Source organism: Dendrobates tinctorius, unplaced genomic scaffold (assembly GCF_039654945.1).
Source record: "Dendrobates tinctorius isolate UK_male_01 unplaced genomic scaffold, ASM3965494v1 ptg000174l, whole genome shotgun sequence".
In the NCBI taxonomy this organism is placed as follows: Eukaryota; Metazoa; Chordata; class Amphibia; order Anura; family Dendrobatidae; genus Dendrobates; species Dendrobates tinctorius.
Genome location: NW_027361841.1, coordinates 10,646,103 through 10,665,732, shown reverse-complemented (window position 1 = coordinate 10,665,732; position 19,630 = coordinate 10,646,103). Strand labels below are relative to the sequence as shown.

The 19,630-nt window shown below is 39.8% G+C and overlaps 1 protein-coding gene across 4 annotated transcripts in view; it reads right to left on the bottom strand.

The window, feature by feature from the left end:
- SEMA3E (semaphorin 3E) overlaps nt 1-18,879 on the bottom strand; it is a 379,235-nt gene extending 360,356 nt beyond the window's left edge. For 3 of the 4 annotated variants that reach the window (XM_073551307.1, XM_073551308.1, XM_073551306.1), the window contains exon 1: nt 18,281-18,879. In XM_073551307.1, coding sequence (XP_073407408.1) covers nt 18,281-18,383 — 103 coding nt within the window. In that variant the 5' untranslated portion in view covers nt 18,384-18,879. The remainder of the gene's footprint in view (nt 1-18,280) is intronic. The other variant, XM_073551305.1, reaches the window with a different exon arrangement.
- Nucleotides 18,880-19,630: the final 751 nt, after the last annotated feature.

Below are 19,630 nucleotides of genomic sequence, written 5' to 3'. Positions count from 1 at the left end.
AGGCTCTCAGGATATGGTGTCACAAAAACAAATAATTATTTTTCAAAAGTCTGCTTACTGTACAAAAGTAGTGAAACATAAAAATATATACCGCACATGATTTGGTATTGGCATAATCGTACTGACCTACAGAATAAAGCTAATACTTTATTTATAGAGAGCACTTGAATAGCAATTCCTCTAAAACTTCTAGTTGGCTGTCAAAAATGTTGAATAATTGCTGAGGAAGTGGCCAAAAATGGCAAAAATTATGTTTTAGGAATAAAATGCCATTGTTTCCTGGAGTACCTTGCACTTGTAAAACTCGTGGTTTTGCCCACCTGGAAAAGACATAGGAATCAATTCATTAACATTGGTGCATCGCACGCCAGTCTTAACCCCTTTATCCGCCAAGGTGGTTTGCACGTTAATGACCAGACCAATTTTTGCAATTCTGACCAGTGTCATTTTATGAGGTAATAACTTCAGAACGCTTCAACAAATTCAACAGATTATGAGATTGCTTTTCATGACATATTATACTTCATGATAGTGGTAAAATTTCTTTGTTATGACTTGCATTTATTTGTGAAAAAAATGGAAATTTGGCAAAAATTAGCAAAATGTAGCCGTTTTCAAAGTTTGAATCCTTATGCTCTTAAATCAGAGAGATATGTCACACAAAATAGTTCATAAATAATATTTCCCACATGTCTACTTTACATCAGTACAATTTTTGAAAAAACAATTATTTGCTAGGAAGTAAAAAGGGTTAAAAGTTGACCAGTGATTTCTCATTTATCCAACAAAATTTACAAAACCATTTTATTAGGGACCACGTTACATTTGGTGTGACTATGAGGAGTCTATATGATAGAAAATACCAAAAAGGGACAACATTCTAAAAATGGAACCACTCAAGATGCTCAAAATAACATTCAAGAAGTTTATCAACCCTACAGGTGCTTTTAGAAATGTGTAAAATAAATGAACATTTAACTTTTTTTTCACAAAAATTTTACTTTACACCAAAATTGTTTTATTTTTACAAAGGTAACAGGAAAAAATGGGCCCCAAAATTAGTTTTACAATTTATCCTGAGCTTGCTGATACCCCATATGTGGGGGAAAACCACTGTTTGAATGCCCCACAGAGCCCGAAAGAGAAGGAACGCCATTTGACTTTTTGAATGCAAAATTTGCTGAAACAATTAACGGTTGCCATGTTGCATTGGAGAGCCCATGATGTTCCTAAACAATGAAAATCCCCCACAAGCGACACCATTTTGGCAACTACATCCCTTAGGGAACTTATCTAGATGTATGGTGAGCACACTGAATCCCCAGTTGCTTCACAGAAGTTTATAATGTTGTGTCGTGAAAATAAAAGAAATCACATTTTCCCCACAAAAATGTTTTTAACTCCATATTTTGCATTTTAATAAGAGTAACAGTAGAAATTACACCATACAATTTGTTTTGAAATTTCTCCTGAATATGCTGATACTCCATCTGAGGGAGAAAAATACTGTTTTGGTGCACTGCATGGCTCAAATGGGAAGGTGTGTCACTTGACTTTTTGAATGTAAAATTTGTTTCAGTCATTAGAGAGCAGCATGTCCCATTTGGAGAGCCCCTGATGTGCCTAAACAGTGGAAACCTCCCACAAATGACCCCATTTTGAAAACTAGACCCATCTAGGAAAGTATTTAGATGTGTGGCGAGCACCTTGAACTCCCACATACTGTACTTCATAGAAGCTGATAGTGTTGAGCTATGAAAATACAAAAAAAAATCACATTTTCCACACAAAAATTTTATTTTAGCCCCAATTTTTTATTTTCATAACCGTAACAGAAGAAATTGCACCATACAATTTGTTGTGCAATTTCTCCTGTGTATAGCGATACCCCATATGCGGGGGCATTTTACTTTTGAGGCACAGTGCAAAGCTCAAAAGGGAAGAAGTGCAATATTGTAGTTTGACTTTGCTCGAATGGTTGAAGGGTGCCATGTCATATTGGCAGAACCTCTGAGATGCACAACAACATATATCTCATGTTTAGTGAACTGGAAGGGCAGGTGTGGACACATCCCATCCTGCCTCATCTCCTCCCCAGCTCTGCCCTTTTCATGAGAGCGGCTTCAAACTGTTGTGAAAATGACAAAAGTCCCAACATTTTTAATTGGCCCTATAGTGTACAAATACAATTAAGGTATTAATACACCAATGCAATAATAATAAAGACATGATGCTTAACTTTCCCAAGACAAATGTTGAAGGTACAATTAAGTAATGGGAGTGTTAGTGCAGGAGTAGCACTGCTGCAGGAAGGCATGTCCTCTGAAAGCCGGAGGAGTGTCTGCTCCAGTAAGGGGGGAAATAGGAGAGCAGGGCAGGCCAGACAGGTTCTGGTTGTGGGAGACTCAATTATTAGGGGAACAGATAGGGCAATCTGTCACAAAGACAGGGATCGTCGAACGGTGTGCTGCCTACCTGGCGCTCGAGTCCGACACATCGCTGATCGGGTTGACAGATTACTGGGAGGGGCTGGTGAGGATCCAGCGGTCATGGTGCACATTGGCACAAATGACAAAGTAAGAGGTAGGTGGAAGGTCCTTAAAGATGATTTCAGGGAATTAGGCTGTAAGCTTAAAGCAAGGACCTCCAAGGTGGTATTTTTGGAAATACTTCCTGTACCACGTGCCACGCCAGAGAGGCAACGGGAGATTAGGGAGGTTAATAAGTGGCTCAGGAATTGGTGTAGGAAGGAGGGGTTTGGGTTCCTGCAGAACTGGGCTGACTTCTCAGTAGGCTACAGGTTCTACGCTAGGGACGGGCTGCACCTCAATGGGGAGGGTGCAGCTGTGCTGGGGGAGAAAATGGCTAGAAGGTTGGAGGAGTGTTTAAACTAGGGATGGGGGGAGGGCATTTCTTTTATAGGAGGGGAAGACAGTGCAGATAGAGACCTGGGCACAAATAATGAAATTGGGGGTGGGGGTGGCATGAAGGGTGGGGTTAGAACAGTTAATAATTTAAGAAAGAATAGAGGTACAGAGAGATACATATAGTGCATGTATAGTAATGCCAGAAGCCTCGCCAACAAAATGGAGGAATTGGAGTTAATGTTGTTGGAACATAATTATGACATGGTGGGGATATCTGAGACATGGCTGGACAAGAGCCATGACTGGGCGGTTAATTTACAGGGCTATTGTCTGTTGAGAAATGACTGAACAAATAAGCGAGGGGGAGGTGTGTGTTTATATGTAAAATCATCCTTAAAACCCATCCTTTGTGATAATATATATGAATCTAATGAAAATGTAGAGTCCCTGTGGGTAGAGATAAGGGGAGGGGGGAAAAATAATAAATTACTGATAGGGGTTTGTTATAGGTCTCCAAAAATAATGGAAGCAACAGAGAATATCCTCATAAAGCAAATAGATGAAGCAGCAACTCAAGGAGAAGTCATTATTATGGGGAACTTCAACTACCCTGAAATACATTGGGGAACCTAAACCTGCAGTTCCAGCAAAGGTAATAGGTTTTTGACAACTATGAGAGACAACTACCTTTCACAACTGGTTCAGGACCCAACAAGAGGGGTGGCACTGCTAGACCTAATATTAACCAACAGGCCAGACCGCATATCAAAAGTAAGGGTTGAAGGTCACTTGAGTAATAGTGATCACAAATTAATAAGTTTTCATGTATCCTTTAATAAGATGTGTAGTAGAGGGGTTACAAGGACACTAAACTTCAGGAAAGCAAATTTCCAACGGATGAGAGATGATCTTGGTGCAATTAACTGGGATGATATCCTGAGACGTAAAAATACACAAAGAAAACGGGAGACGTTTATTAGCATCCTGAATAGGACCTGTGCACAATATATACCATATGGGAATAAACATGCTAGAAATAGGAGGAAACCACTATGGCTAAATAGAGCTGTAAGGGGTGCAATAAGAGATAAAAATAAAGCATTTAGAGAATTAAAGCAAGTAGGTAGTGATGAGGCATTAAATAAATATAGAAGATTAAATAAATTGTGTAAAAAGCAAATCAAGATAGCAAAGATTGAGACAGAGAGACTCATTGCCAGAGAAAGTAAAAATAATCCCAAAATATTCTTTAACTACATAAATAGTAAGAAGGTAAAAAATGATAGAGTTGGTCCCCTTAAAAATAGTCTGGGTGAAATGGTGGATGAGGATGAGGAAAAAGCCAATATGCTAAATGACTTTTTTTCAACAGTATTTACACAAGAAAATCCCATGACGGATAACATGATCAGGGATAAAAATTCTCCATTAAATGTCACCTGCTTAACCCAGCAGGAAGTACGGCGGCGTCTAAAAATCACAAAAAATTGACAAATCCCCGGGCCTGGATGGGATACACCCCCGAGTACTGCAGGAATTAAGCACAGTCATAGATAGACCATTATTTTTAATCTTTAAAGATTCCATAATAACAGGGTCTGTACCACAGGACTGGCATATAGCAAATGTGGTGCCAATATTCAAAAAGGGGACAAAAACTGAACTTGGAAATTATAGGCCAGTAAGTTTAAACTCAACGGTGGGTAAAATCCTGGAGGGTTTTCTAAGAGATACTATACTGGAGTATCTGGAGAAGAATAACCTCATGACCCAATATAAACATGGGTTTACAAGGGACTGTTCCTGTCAGACTAATCTGATAAGCTTTTATGAAGAGGTAAGTTCAGGACTGGACCAAGGGAATGCAGTGGACATGGTGTTCATGGACTTTTCAAAAGCTTTTGATACGGTGCCACACAAAAGGTTGATACATAAAATGAGAACAATGGGGATAGGGGAAAATATGTGTAGGTGGGTTAAGAGCTGGCTCAGGGATAGGAAGCAAAGGGTGGTTATTAATGGAGCACACTCGGACTGGGTCACGGTTAGCAGTGGGGTACCACAGGGGTCAGTTTTGGGCACGCTTCTTTTTAACATATTTATTAATGACCTTGTAGGGGGCATAGAGAGTAGAATTTCAATATTTGCAGATGACACTAAACTCTGCAGGGTAATCAATACAGAGGAGGACAATTTTATATTACAGGAGGATTAATGTAAACTAGAAGCTTGGGCTGATAAATGGCAAATGAGCTTTAATGGGGATAAATGTAAGGTCATGCACTTGGGTAGAACGAACAAGATGTATAATTATGTGCTTAATTGTAAAACACTGGGCAAAACTGTCACTGAAAAAGACCTGGGTGTATGGGTGGACGACAAACTCACATTTAGTGGCCAGTGTCAGGCAGCTGCTGCAAAAGCAAATAAAATAATGGGATGCATTAAAAGAGGCATAGATGCTCATGAGGAGAACATAATTTTACCTCTATATAAGTCACTAGTGCGACCACACTTAGAATACTGTGTACAGTTCTGGTCTCCGGTGTATAAGAAAGACATAGCTGAACTGGAGCGGGTGCAGAGAAGAGCGACCAAGGTTATTAGGGAACTAGGGGGTCTGCAATACTAAGACAGGTTATTACACTTGGGGTTATTTAGTTTGGAAAATCGAAGGCTTAGGGGTGATCTTATTACAATGTATAAATATATGCGGGGACAATACCAAGACCTTTCTAATGATCTTTTTTTACTCTTAGACCTGTGACGGGGACAAGGGGGCATCCTCTACGTCTGGAGGAAAGAAGGTTTAAGCATAATCACATACGCCGATTCTTTACTGTAAGAGCAGTGAGACTATGGAACTCTCTGCCATATGATGTTGTTATGAGTGATTCCCTAATAAAATTTAAGAAGGGACTGGATGCCTTTCTTGAAAAGTATAATATTACAGGGTATATACACTAGTTTCCTTAATATTGCATTGATCCAGGGAGCTAGTCTGATTGCCGTATGTGGAGTCAGGAAGGAATTTTTTTCCCCAATGTGAAGCTTAGTGTTTGCCACATGGTTTTTTTTGCCTTCCTCTGGATCAACATGTTAGGGCAGGTTAGGATAGGATATGGGTTGAACTAGATGGACTTAAAGCCTTCCTTCAACCTTAATAACTATGTTACTATGTTACTATCATTAAAGTTTGTTCCTTTGCCATTACCTGAAAGAAATCATCTATATTATGCCTCTTCCATTAAGTGAACATTGTGAATGTTTGGGAAATAGTGCAGCAAGAGATAACTAGCAAACAACTTACTGTGGAGGATAACATCAAAGGTAAAAACTGTAGAGTTGTATTAAATTATCACTGCATCATACAAATGCTTAAGCCCCTTATGTAGCGTCTGCTGCTTTGATGCAGAGATCAGTACCAGATGTAAGACAATTAGAGGTGAAGTTCCAGACATTTACACTAGTGGCAATGCACAAACTATCAGTACAACACCTCGGATAATTCATTACAGAACTTAGAAGATCTTTTTGTAGATAAAATACCGCATGGACATGAACAATACAGTGCTATCACTCTGTGAGAATCCAATGGTGCACAACGTCAAATGCCAAAAATTACTAAGGGCAAGTACATTTCTGAACTGATCTAAAGAGGTTTTAATAGAGACTGCTGTGAATATTGGGTCACAATTGCCTTGAATTAAAGGGAAATTTTGAGCTTGGAAATGCTGAGCAATTTATAGGTCAGATGTTATAGAGCAGAATAAGTTGAGCAGATTGATATATATTTTTGTGGGAAAGTTTCAGAATAATTGAATTCTATTTATTGAAATCCCCACACATTCTGGACTTTAAAGGCAAAAGGGGCTTCAACTCAGTGATTAACAGTGAAGGATAGGACTACTATGTCCAGAACAAGCAAGGATTTCATCATATCAGAAATTCTATTTGATTCTACAGTCCATCAATGTCTCTATAATTTTACCAATTGTCAAATCAACAATTGTATCCTATCCTATCCATTCCATATATTGGATAGGAATGGATTTGCATTAGTGGAACATACCTAAATGAATCTCTTGTTTATAATATTTTAACCCAGGAGATAATTACATTGCAATAAGGGGTACAGAAGATACCTAGGTATCTCAGCACTTTATTTAGGGGCTCAAAATAGCCACTTGTAAAATGCAAGAACAGCAACACATTTCAGGTTCATAATACATTTTTACCAAACTTGGCCGTATCTCGTAATGGTCAGTGCATCACTAACGTTGTTAGGTTATTTACCCAAGTAACCATCAAACAAGAGGCCTATTACACATCATGAGAACAGAAGAGGTGTCAGACCCTACTACGGTCATGCTCATTTGTAGCTCAGATTGATGGCATGCAAAAAAAAGAAAGAAACTTTAAAATGTCATTCAGCTTTTATTAAGTATATGAAGTTATCAAAAAGCAAGTAAAATAGTTTATGTATTGAATAGTTCACATTAGGGACCATATGGTACAGTAACTACAAATCGTAATACCTCTATATAACTGCGCAAGGAATTTTTGAGCAGATTCCATTTTGACACTCATCAGAGGGAATTTAGTGTATGCCGTGTGAAGATATAAATGCCAGACTGCTCCAGGTGCAGCCAAGCTGTGTGTCTTTCTGCATCTTATCATAGGGTAAACTTCTTCAGACGTTAGGACCACTAACTAAATCAACTTCAGCAATTGAACTGCACAAGTCAAAGCCATGAAATGGAAGATAGTAAAATAGTGAACACTCATTAAAACAGTATTTTAGTTGTATTGCAGTAAATATTCTTCTAGAGAGTACACAAGTAAGTCTGGTATTGGAATGCTTACGTAAATACACGGGTGTGCAAATGCAGGTTTGACCACCTTACCTTTGTATGAATTTTCCAATAATTTATTATATAAGTGCAATGCCTTATCAACAGATGCTAGCAAAACTAGGACAAACTGCAAGGCACATCACTTCCTCTGTATGGTAACACACAGACACATATAGCACATACAAAACCCCAAAAAGTTTGACAAAATCATGGGTTTTTGTAAAACTGGTCATATAACTCCATATATTTCAAGATAAGTCACTGGATCTGGGATACCAAGTTTGAATTGACCAGAGGTTGAGAAAGAGGAAATGCTCTTTAACCCCTTTCCTACATTGGACGTAATATTCTGTCCATGTGACCTGGGCCCCAATTCACATGGACGGAATATTACCCCATAGCGATCAGCGGCACCCACTTGGTGAGCGCCGCTGATCGCGGCCGGGTGTCAGCTGATTATCACAGCTGACACCCGGCACAATGTGTCAGGGGCGGTCACGGACAGCCCTGACACGTTAACCCCTTGCACACCGTGATCAAACACGATCGCGGTGTACCGCGGGTTAAAGGGAAGCATCGGCAGGGAGGGGGCTCCCTCCGTGCTTCCCTGAGCCCCCCACAGCAGCGCAATGTGCAGCGCTGCTGAGGGGGGCTCTTTCCCTGAAGGTCCCCGGATCCAAGATGGCGACGGGGACCTTCGGGGGCCTGCAGGGAGCTGGCTTCCTCAGTGCCTGCAAAGTGCAGGCATGAGGAAGTCTGCGTCTATGCCTGTGACAGATCGCTGATCTGTCACAGTGATCTGTGATGTGACAGATCAGTTATCTGTCACAGGACAGTTATGTCCCCCCTGGGACAATGTAATAAAGCTAAAAAAAAATGTAAAAATAATTTTTAAAAAATCGCTAAATAAATAAAAAAAAAAAATATTCCCTAATAAATTCATTTTTTGGAAATAAAAAAAAACAATAAAATTACACATAATAGGTATCGCCGCGTCCGTAACAACCGGCCCTATAAAACTGTCCCCTTTATCAAACCCCTGAAAAAATAAAAATAAAAAACGAAGCAAAAAATAATGATTTATTATCATACCGCCAAACAAAAAATGAAATAACGCGCAATCAAAAAAACGCATATAAATATCCATGGTACCACTGAAAATGTCATCTTGTCCTGCAAAAAACGAGCCACCATACAGCATAATCAGCAAAAAAATAAAAAAGTTATAGCTCGCAGAATAAAGCGATGCAAAAATAATTATTTTTATATAAAATTGTTTTCATTGCATAAAACCAACAAAACATAAAAAAACTACCTAAATGAGGTATCGCTGTAACTGTAATGACCCGAAGAATAAAACCGCTTTATCAATTTTACCGCATGCGGAATGGTGTAAACGCACCCCCCAAAAAGAAATTCATGAAACGCTGGTTTTTGTTCATTCTGCGTCCCAAAAATCGGAATAAAAAGTGATCAAAAGATGTCACATGCCCGAAAATGATACCATATAAAAACGTCAACTCGTCCCGCAAAAAATAAGACCTCACATGACTCGGTGGGTCAAAATATGGAAAAATTAAAGCTCTCAATATATGGTGATGTAAAAACTATTATTACAATAAAAAGCGTCTTTTAGCGTGTGACAGCTGCCAAAAATAAAAACCGCCATAAATAGTAAATCAAACCCGCCGTTATCACCCCCTTAGTTAGGGAAAAATAATAAAATTAAAAGAAAATGTATTTATTTCCATTTTCCCATTAGGGTTATGGTTAGGGCTAGGGTTAGGGTTAGGGCTAGGGTTGGGGCTAGGGCTAGGGTTAGGGCTAGGGTTAGGGCTAGGGTTAGGGTTAGGGCTAGAGTTAGGGCTGAGATTAGGGTTAGGGGTGTGTTGGGGTTAGGGTTGGAGTTATAATTGGGGGATTTCCTCTGTTTGGGCACATCAGGTGATCTCCAAATGCAACATGGCGTCTGATCTCAATTCCAGCCAATTCTGCGTTGAAAAAGTCAAATGGTGCTCCTTCCCTTCCAAGCTCTGCCATGCGCCCAAACAGTGTTTTACTCCCACATATAGGGTATCAGCCTACTCAGGACAAATTGCAAAACAACTTTTGGGGTCCAAATTCTCCTGTTACCCTTAGGAAAATAAAAAATTGGGGCAAAAATATCATTTTTGTGGAAAAAAAATGATTTTTTTATTTTCACGCCCGGGCGTTATAAACTTCTGTGAAGCACTTGGGGGTTCAAAGTGCTCACCACACATCTAAATAAGTTCCATGGGGGGTCTAGTTTCCAAAATGGGGTCACTTGTGGGGTGTTTCAATAGTTTGGGTACATCAGGGGCTCTCCAAACGCACATGACACCCGCAGACCATTCCATCAAAGTCTGCATTCCAAAATGTCACTACTTCTCTTCCGAGCCCGACGTATGCCCATACAGTAGTTTTCTCCCACATATGGGGTATCAGCGTACTCAAGACAAATTGGACAACAACATTTGGGGTCCAATTTCTCCTGTTACCCTTGGGAAAATAAAAAAATGGGGACTAAAAGATCATGTTTGTGGAAACAATACGATTTTTTTATTTTCATGCCCGGGCATTGTAAACTTCTGTGAAGCCCTTGGGGGTTCAAAGTGCTCATTACACATCTAGATAAGTTCCTTAGGGGGTCTAGTAGCCAAAATGGGGTCATTTGTGGGGGGTTTCCACTGTTTAGGTACATCGGGGGCTCTCCAAAGGCAACATGACACCCGCAGACCATTCCATCAAAGTCTGCATTCCAAAACATCACTACTTCCCTTCCGAGCCCTGACATGTGCCCATACAGTAGTTTTCTCCCACATATGGGGTATCAGAGTACTCAGGACAAATTGGACAACAACTTTTGGGGTCCAATTTCTCCTGGTACCCTTTGGAAAATAAAAAATTGGTGACTAAAAGATCCTGTTTGTGGAAAAAATACGATTTTTTTATTTTCACGCCCGGTCGTTATAAACTTCTGTGAAGCACTGGGGGGATCAAAGTGCTCACCACACATCTAGATAAGTTCCTTGGGGGGTCTAGTTTCCAAAATGGTGTCATTTGTGGGGATTTCCACTGTTTTGGTACATCAGGGGTTTTCCAATCGCGACATGGTGTCCGATCTCAATTCCATCCAAAAAAGTCAAATGGCAATGCTTCCCTTCTGAGCTCTGCCATGCGCCAAAATAGTAGTTTACCCCCACATATGGGGTATCAGCGTACTCAGGACAAATTGCACAATAACTTCTAGGGTCCTGTTACCCATGGAAAAATAAAAAATGGGGGTGAAGAGATCATTTTTGTGGAAAAAATATGACTTTTTAATTGTACCGCTGTACGTTATAAACTTCTGTGAAGCCCTTGTGGGTTCAAATTTCTCACCACATATCTAGATAAGTTCCTTGGGGGGGTCTAGTTTCCAAAATGGGGTCACTTGTGGGGGGTTTCCACTGTTTAGGTACATCAGGGGCTCTCCAAACGTGACTTGGCGTCCGATCTGAATTCCAGCCAATTTTGCATTGAAAAAATCAAACGGCGCTCCTTCCCTTCTGAGCTCTGCCATGTGCCGAAACAGTGGTTCGCCCCCACATATCAGGTATCAGCGTACTCAGGACAAATAGCACAATAACTTTTCCAGTCCAATTTCTCCGGTTACCCTTGGTAAAATAAAAAAAATTGAACCTGAATTATTTTTTTTTGTGAAAAAAAGTTAAATGTTCATTTTTTTTAACTATTCAAAAAAATTCTTGTGACTGACCTGAAGGGTTAATAAACTTCTTGAATGTGGTTTTGAGCACCTTAAGGGGTGCAGTTTTTAGAATGGTGTCACTTTTGCATATTTTCTATCATATACACCTCTCAAAGTGGCTTCAAATGTGATGTGGTTCATAAAAATAAAATGGTGTTGCAAAAATGAGAAATCGCTGGTCAACTTTTAACCTTTATAACTTCCTAACAAAAAAAAATTTGCGGGTCTGTGCGGGCCTGCCGGGGGTCTGTGCAGGCTGCCAGGGGTCTGTGCGGGTCTGCCGGGGGTTGTGTACGTGTGCAGACATCGTCCGATGGGACTACAAGTCCCATTGGGCTATGCCTGCTACAATGACAGTGATTGACACATTAGCCAATGATGGGACAGTAGTAGTCCCATCATCCGGCTGTGTTGAATGTAAAAAAAACAAAAAACATACATACTACATACATAATACATATATACAACATTCATACAACATACATACATACTACATACATACTACATATATACTACATTCATGCAACATACATACATACATTCATACATACATACTACATATATACTACATTCATACAACATACATACATACATAGTACATACATACTAGATATATACTACATTCATACAACATACATACATACTACATATATACTACATTCATACAACATACATACATACTACATAATACATACATACTACATATACAGTGGGGCAAAAAAGTATTTAGTCAGTCAGCAATAGTGCAAGTTCCACCACTTAAAAAGATGAGAGGCGTCTGTAATTTACATCATAGGTAGACCTCAACTATGGGAGACAAACTGAGAAAAAAAAATCCAGAAAATCACATTGTCTGTTTTTTTTCCATTTTATTTGCATATTATGGTGGAAAATAAGTATTTGGTCAGAAACAAAATTTCATCTCAATACTTTGTGATATATCCTTTGTTGGCAATGACAGAGGTCAAACGTTTTCTGTAAGTCTTCACAAGGTTGCCACACACTGTTGTTGGTATGTTGGCCCATTCCTCCATGCAGATCTCCTCTAGAGCAGTGATGTTTTTGGCTTTTCGCTTGGCAACACGGACTTTCAACTCCCTCCAAAGGTTTTCTATAGGGTTGAGATCTGGAGACTGGCTAGGCCACTCCAGGACCTTGAAATGCTTCTTATGAAGCCACTCCTTCGTTGCCCTGGCGGTGTGCTTTGGATCATTGTCATGTTGAAAGACCCAGCCACGTTTCATATTCAATGCCCTTGCTGATGGAAGGAGGTTTGCACTCAAAATCTCATGATACATGGCCCCATTCATTCTTTCATGTACCCGGATCAGTCGTCCTGGCCCCTTTGCAGAGAAACAGCCCCAAAGCATGATGTTTCCACCACCATGCTTTACAGTAGGTATGGTGTTTGATGGATGCAACTCAGTATTCTTTTTCCTCCAAACACGACAAGTTGTGTTTCTACCAAACAGTTCCAGTTTGGTTTCATCAGACCATAGGACATTCTCCCAAAACTCCTCTGGATCATCCAAATGCTCTCTAGCAAACTTCAGACGGGCCCGGACATGGACAGGCTTAAGCAGTGGGACACGTCTGGCACTGCAGGATCTGAGTCCATGGTGGCGTAGTGTGTTACTTATGGTAGGCCTTGTTACATTGGTCCCAGCTCTCTGCAGTTCATTCACTAGGTCCCCCCCCGCGTGGTTCTGGGATTTTTGCTCACCGTTCTTGTGATCATTCTGACCCCACGGGGTGGGATTTTGCGTGGAGCACCAGATCGAGGGAGATTATCAGTGGTCTTGTATGTCTTCCATTTTCTAATTATTGCTCCCACAGTTGATTTCTTCACTCCAAGCTGGTTGGCTATTGCAGATTCAGTCTTCCCAGCCTGGTGCAGGGCTACAATTTTGTTTCTGGTGTCCTTTGACAGCTCTTTGGTCTTCACCATAGTGGAGTTTGGAGTCAGACTGTTTGAGGGTGTGCACAGGTGTCTTTTTATACTGATAACAAGTTTAAACAGGTGCCATTACTACAGGTAATGAGTGGAGGAAAGAGGAAACTCTTAAAGAAGAAGTTACAGGTCTGTGAGAGCCAGAAATCTTGATTGCTTGTTTCTGACCAAATACTTATTTTCCACCATAATATGCAAATAAAATGAAAAAAAAACAGACAATGTGATTTTCTGGATTTTTTTTTCTCAGTTTGTCTCCCATAGTTGAGGTCTACCTATGATGTAAATTACAGACGCCTCTCATCTTTTTAAGTGGTGGAACTTGCACTATTGCTGACTGACTAAATACTTTTTTGCCCCACTGTATACTGCATTCATACAACATACATACATACTACATATATACTACATTCATAAAACATACATATATACATACTACATACATACAATACATTCATACATTCATACAATACATACATACATATAGATATACAGTACATATAACATAGAGTACATACTCACCATCGCTTGTCACTTTGATCCCCGAAGCCAGTGTCATCTCACTGTAAAAAATATTAAAATAACAAACAAGCAATATACTCCCTGATCCACAGACATCCACGAGTGTCCCACGACGATCTCCTGCAGTGCATCACTGAGAGGTTACTATAGTTCACTGGTCTCACTTTATGGCAAAAGCTGCGTGGGAACTTTCTCACACAGCAATGCCAAAAGTGAGACTAGTGACTATTTTTTTACAGTGGCGGAGGAATACAGTGTGGAAGGATACCTACCTCCCGTCATTGTATTCCTGGGGCCCCTAGAGAGCGGTCGCATCAGCTGATGCTGCTGTTCTCTACGGGAGATCGTCGTGGGACACTCGTGGATTTCTGTGGATCAGGGAGTATATCGGTTGTTTGCTATTTTAATATTTTTTAAAGATGACACTGGCTTCGGGGATCAAAGTGACAAGTGATGGTGAGTATGTACTCTATGTTATATGTACTGTATGTCTATATGTATGTATTGTATGAATGTATGAATGTATTGTATGTAGTATGTATGTTGTATGTCTGTAGAATGTTTTATGTATGTTGCATGTATGTAGTATGTATGTAGTATGCACTATGTATGTATGTTGTATGAATGTAGTATATATGTAGTATGTACGTTGTATGTATGTTGTATGAATGTAGTATATATGTAGGTTGTATGAATGTAGTATATATGTAGTATGTATGTATGTTGTATGAATGTAGTATATATGAAGTATGTATGTAGTATGTATGTATGTTGTATGAATGTAGTATATATGAAGTATGTATGTAGCATGTAGTATGTATGTATGTTGTATGAATGTAGTATATATGTAGTATGTATGTATGTTGTATGAATGTAGTATATATGAAGTATGTATGTAGTATGAATGTATGTTGTATGAATGTAGTATATATGTAGAATGTATGTAGTATGTAGTATGTATGTATGTTTTATGAATGTAATATTTATGTAGTATGTATGTTTTTTTTGTTTTTTTTTTACATTCAACACATTAGCCGGATGACGGGACTACTACTGTCCCATCATTGGCTAATGTGTCAATCACTGTCATTGTAGCAGGCATAGTTCGATGGAACTTGTAGTCCCATCGGACGATGCCTGCACACACACAACCCCCGGCAGGCCCGCACAGACCCCTGGCAGCCCGTACAGATCCCCGGCAGGCCCGTACAGACCCCTGGCAGGCCCGCACAGACCCCCGGCATCCCGCACAGTCCCCCGGCAGGCCCGCACAGACCCCCGGCAGGCCCGCACAGATCCCGGCAGCCCGCACAGACCCCCGGCAGGCCCACACAGACCCCCGGCAGGCCTGCACAGACCCCCGGCAGCCCGCACAGACCCCCGGCAGGCCCGCACAGACCCCCAGCAGGCCCACACAGACACGCACAGTGTCCGCCCATGCACCGCCCACACTCTTCCCCCCTCCTGAACTGGATGTGCAAGTAAAGAAAGGGTTTTCTTTAATTTCGATATTTCTGTCCCATTGACGTGAATGGGATTTCCGGTATCGGAATTGGCGATACCCGATACTTTTGGGTATCGGTCCGATCCAATCTGATCCGATATTTCTCAATATCGGAAAGTATCGCTCAACACTAATGGTCACACAAAATATTGATTAGATTTTGATTTCTCATTTGTTTATTCACTTTGCATTTTGTTAATTAATAAAAACAAACTATTAATACTTCTATTTTTAAAGCATTTTTACATTGCTCTATTTTTACACTTGTACTTAAAACTATATAGTGTATTGGAACATGGGATAAATTACAAATGCAATGAAATTGCCAAAAAGTTTTATCTTTTGGGGGATTTTTTATTTCTCGCTAGGCCGTTTACCGATCGGTTTACTTTATTTTATGTTTTGATAGATTGGACATTTCTGAATGCAATGGTATTAAACATGTGTATTTTTATTGCTTTATTTTTAATGGAGCAAAAGGGGGGTGATTGGAAATTTATTTATTTTTTTTCATATTTTCTAAATCTTTTTTTTACTATTTACAGTCTTAATAGTCCCTTTAGCAGAGTTTATGCTGCCATTGTACGATTGCCTGTACTGCACATAGCAGAAATCATAATCTCCTATGAACGTAGGCCACAGAACGGTGTTCACAGGAACATTGTGATGACAGGCACAGGGGATCTTCAACACACATGTGGATGTCAAGACAGTCCATCAGCGACTGTGTGGCAAGCGCATCGATGGGCAGGATCAATGACATGCTTCCTGTCTGCACATGTTAAATGCCCCTGTCAGTGATTAACAGTGTCATTTAATTGGTGGACAGCCGCAGTTGGATCTTGGATCCAGCTGCGGCTGTTAGAGGAACTTGATAGCTGATTAAATCAGCCATCAAACATGAGGAAGGATGCGGGCTCAGCACCAAAGGCAGGGACACGGCCAATGACATATCTCGTATGTGCGTCAATGGTTGTATGTAACTATGATGTACAGAAGCAAATATTTTTCTAAGCATAAAGAAATAGGAAAACGTTTTCGGGATTATATGTCACTAAGGAGCTAAATAAAGACTTTTACTAATTATAAGAGATTCAAGACTATTTAATAGTAAGCCTGTTAATGCAAGCCATAGTAATAAAGAATAGACAATTCAAAGTACAAAAGGTTGTAATTTGAATCAATGTCACAATGGCTTCTTCTGTAGGCCACAGCAGAATATATTTAAGCATTAGTTGGAAGCAGTAAATGCAGTGTGACAAAAGTGAAAAATGGTTTAACGTCTTTGAATTAGTATGATGTGAGGTTTGGTTTCTATAAAATAATAATCTTTAAAGAGGTTGTATGGTATTAAAGGCAAAAGGCTGGCTTCTTATCCTTTATCAGGTAAAATAGCTTACCCCTATTCAAGTAAATGGGGTTGAGCATCAAATACACATGTAGCACAAGGGCAAATGTGGCTCTGGAAAGTGCATACATTTTTCTGGAAAATACACAACTCATTTTTTTCCGAACTCTGGACTAACTTTTTAAGTTTACCCTACACGTGAGATATAAATCAATCACCAGCCATGAGAATCTGACATATAATATTTCTTTGGCTGATAGGATTACACATATTTACAATTTTGGCAATAAAACATACAATTCAATGGGAAGGAAAAAGAGAAAACAAGAGCATTCATTTTAGGACTAAGTGGTATTTATTGGTCATTGCATTGATTTTACAAGTATCAAGTAATGGGTGATTTCAAGTCAACTGAAGAACCAAAATGGCAACAGATCACATATTGTCAGCTATTAGTAGTTTGCATGAAGGCCTATCAAAATTATTTGATCTGTTTAACATTTATCACTTGTCCATGACCAGAGTTGACGTATATTATACACTTTATTTTTTTTCTAATTTAAAATCGGAAACAAAACTGCTATGGCCAAATTGGGAAAGCAAAGCTATATGCTAAAGACTGCTGGTGGTGTAATCAGAATACTAATAGGGATATAATAGCTACATTTACAGTTATCTGTAAAAAGATCATTGCAATCACAATGCCCTCCACAAGCTTCTCCAGCTAACAATTTTTAGGATAAGCATGGGCTAAAAGTTCTCTAATAAAGTAAGCACCTTGGTTTAGTTTATTATGATTTTTTTTAATATTTAATTAAAGTCTGTGATGAGAAGTCAGTTAAGTAATATGGACACAGTAGGAATATTCTATTCTGTTATTTGGCTGTTCTTAAGTATCACTGTGGTATCTGTTATATAACACGCTTTATGTACTGCTGCACTTATGGTCGTGTCAGCCTTGAAGAATCTGCAGCACAACATCTGACCTAGGAAAATTGGGTATTCTGTAATTATGGCATCATATTTCCCTTCATATACATCTACAGCACAGCAATTACACATCACACACAAACCCTCATTATAGTTTTTCTTTCAACTCTTTAATCCCGATGCGTAAAACCATTGAATTTACTTAGCACCATGTTGGCTTAAAATTGCAGCATTATTAAATGTCCTTAGTTTGCAGCATTGAATTTGTGAGTACAGGCGGTTTTCAGCATATTACGCACAATTTCTGGCTTTAACATTTAAAAAGTGAATAATCATTAGGCATTGTCATCACACATGAAAAATAAGCGATTATAGTGACCTTTATCCATACAGTTCCCAAATGTGACGTGTAAAGATGCCCTGGCTGAACAAATTCCAATTTTTAAAGCTGTCGAATAGAAAGTCTTACTTTTATACCTATTTCGGTAAACAGATTCTAGAATTTTAATCTCTAATTAATAACGCCATCTTACCTTTATAGGACAGGCGAAGTCTCGGCTGGCTGGTGTCAGTGGCAAAAGATGAAAATACATGAAGTCCAAGATAAAGCAAAGCGTTAATGAGAATATATGCCATGCTGGTCAGTTCTGTGTGGCTCTCCTTAGGAAAGACTTTCGTTTTTCTGCTGGAGTTTGGAAAATAGCTTTCTTTTCAGCGTGTCTCCCTTAGGAATCCCTTCTCTTCCTAGTGCACATTTCCTATTTGTCATGCCTCATTACGATGTGTATTACAGAGTGGTCTCTTTGCATGACATTTGTTTACAGAGAGACATGTCATTCCTTAGTCCTTGCCAGTGCTGTGCTGTCTCCTAGTCCTATGTTCAGAAGAACAAGGCAATCAGTACATTCTACTGCAAGCCATTTAAATAATCGCCTCCTTGCTACAAGCTGCTGAGAAATCTGCTCCTTGCTAAAACCTGCCAGACGGTTCGTTTTAATTCACCTTTCACCCTATGTAATTAGAAGGGAAAAAAATATTTTTTAAGAGCTGATAGATCCTAGCAGCAGGGATGCGAGGCTGTAGGCTGCCCTCTCTAGCTCATGAGATCAGTGAAAGATGAGAGAAAGTATTTCACTACTCATCTGGCAGGCAACTCCTACCAACTGCACAGTAGCTGTTTGTGTCATTGCCCAATTAACATTTTTTCGCACTGCACTATTTTGATAGGTTAGGAAATTGTATTTGAGTACTCAAGAAAGCAAAGTCATAGGCTTTTATTAAGTAAAATAATTCTTTATTCAAGATCAGAAAATGCAGGAAATACACATTTACAATTAGAGGTGAGCAAACCTGAGCAATAAAGTTCAGGGTTCTTAGCAGACACTAGGTGCTGAACTCTGAACATGGACTTCTCTCGGAAGTCCGTTTCAGTGTTCAGAGTTTCATTGAAACAGAGAGAGAGACTCTGTGAGGGTACTCTGATTTCTTTGGCAGCCCCCATAGCCCTTACTAATACCATTTTACAGCACCAAAGTTTGGATACTCCTTGACTTAATGTTAGGGCTGGCGGAACGCACCAAATAATAAAGATGGTAATAAGATGCATTTGCAGCCCGAGGTCCACCGTGCAGGGGTGGTAACCTGCTGCTCATTAATGGCAGATGCTATATGGCGGTATACTATAAAGACACACGCGGGTTATCGTCACCCGGAGTGTACGGGGGCGGACTCTGTTGCTTCACAGAGTCGCAGTACTGCTGAACATAAACGCCGGAGCCTGTTTGTGCTCACAGAGCTCGGCTAAAAGAGCGCACAGTGTACGGCCACAGAACGCTACCCCAAGGGCACGGGGATAGAGTCCCTCTAGGCCCACTGAGCGCGTG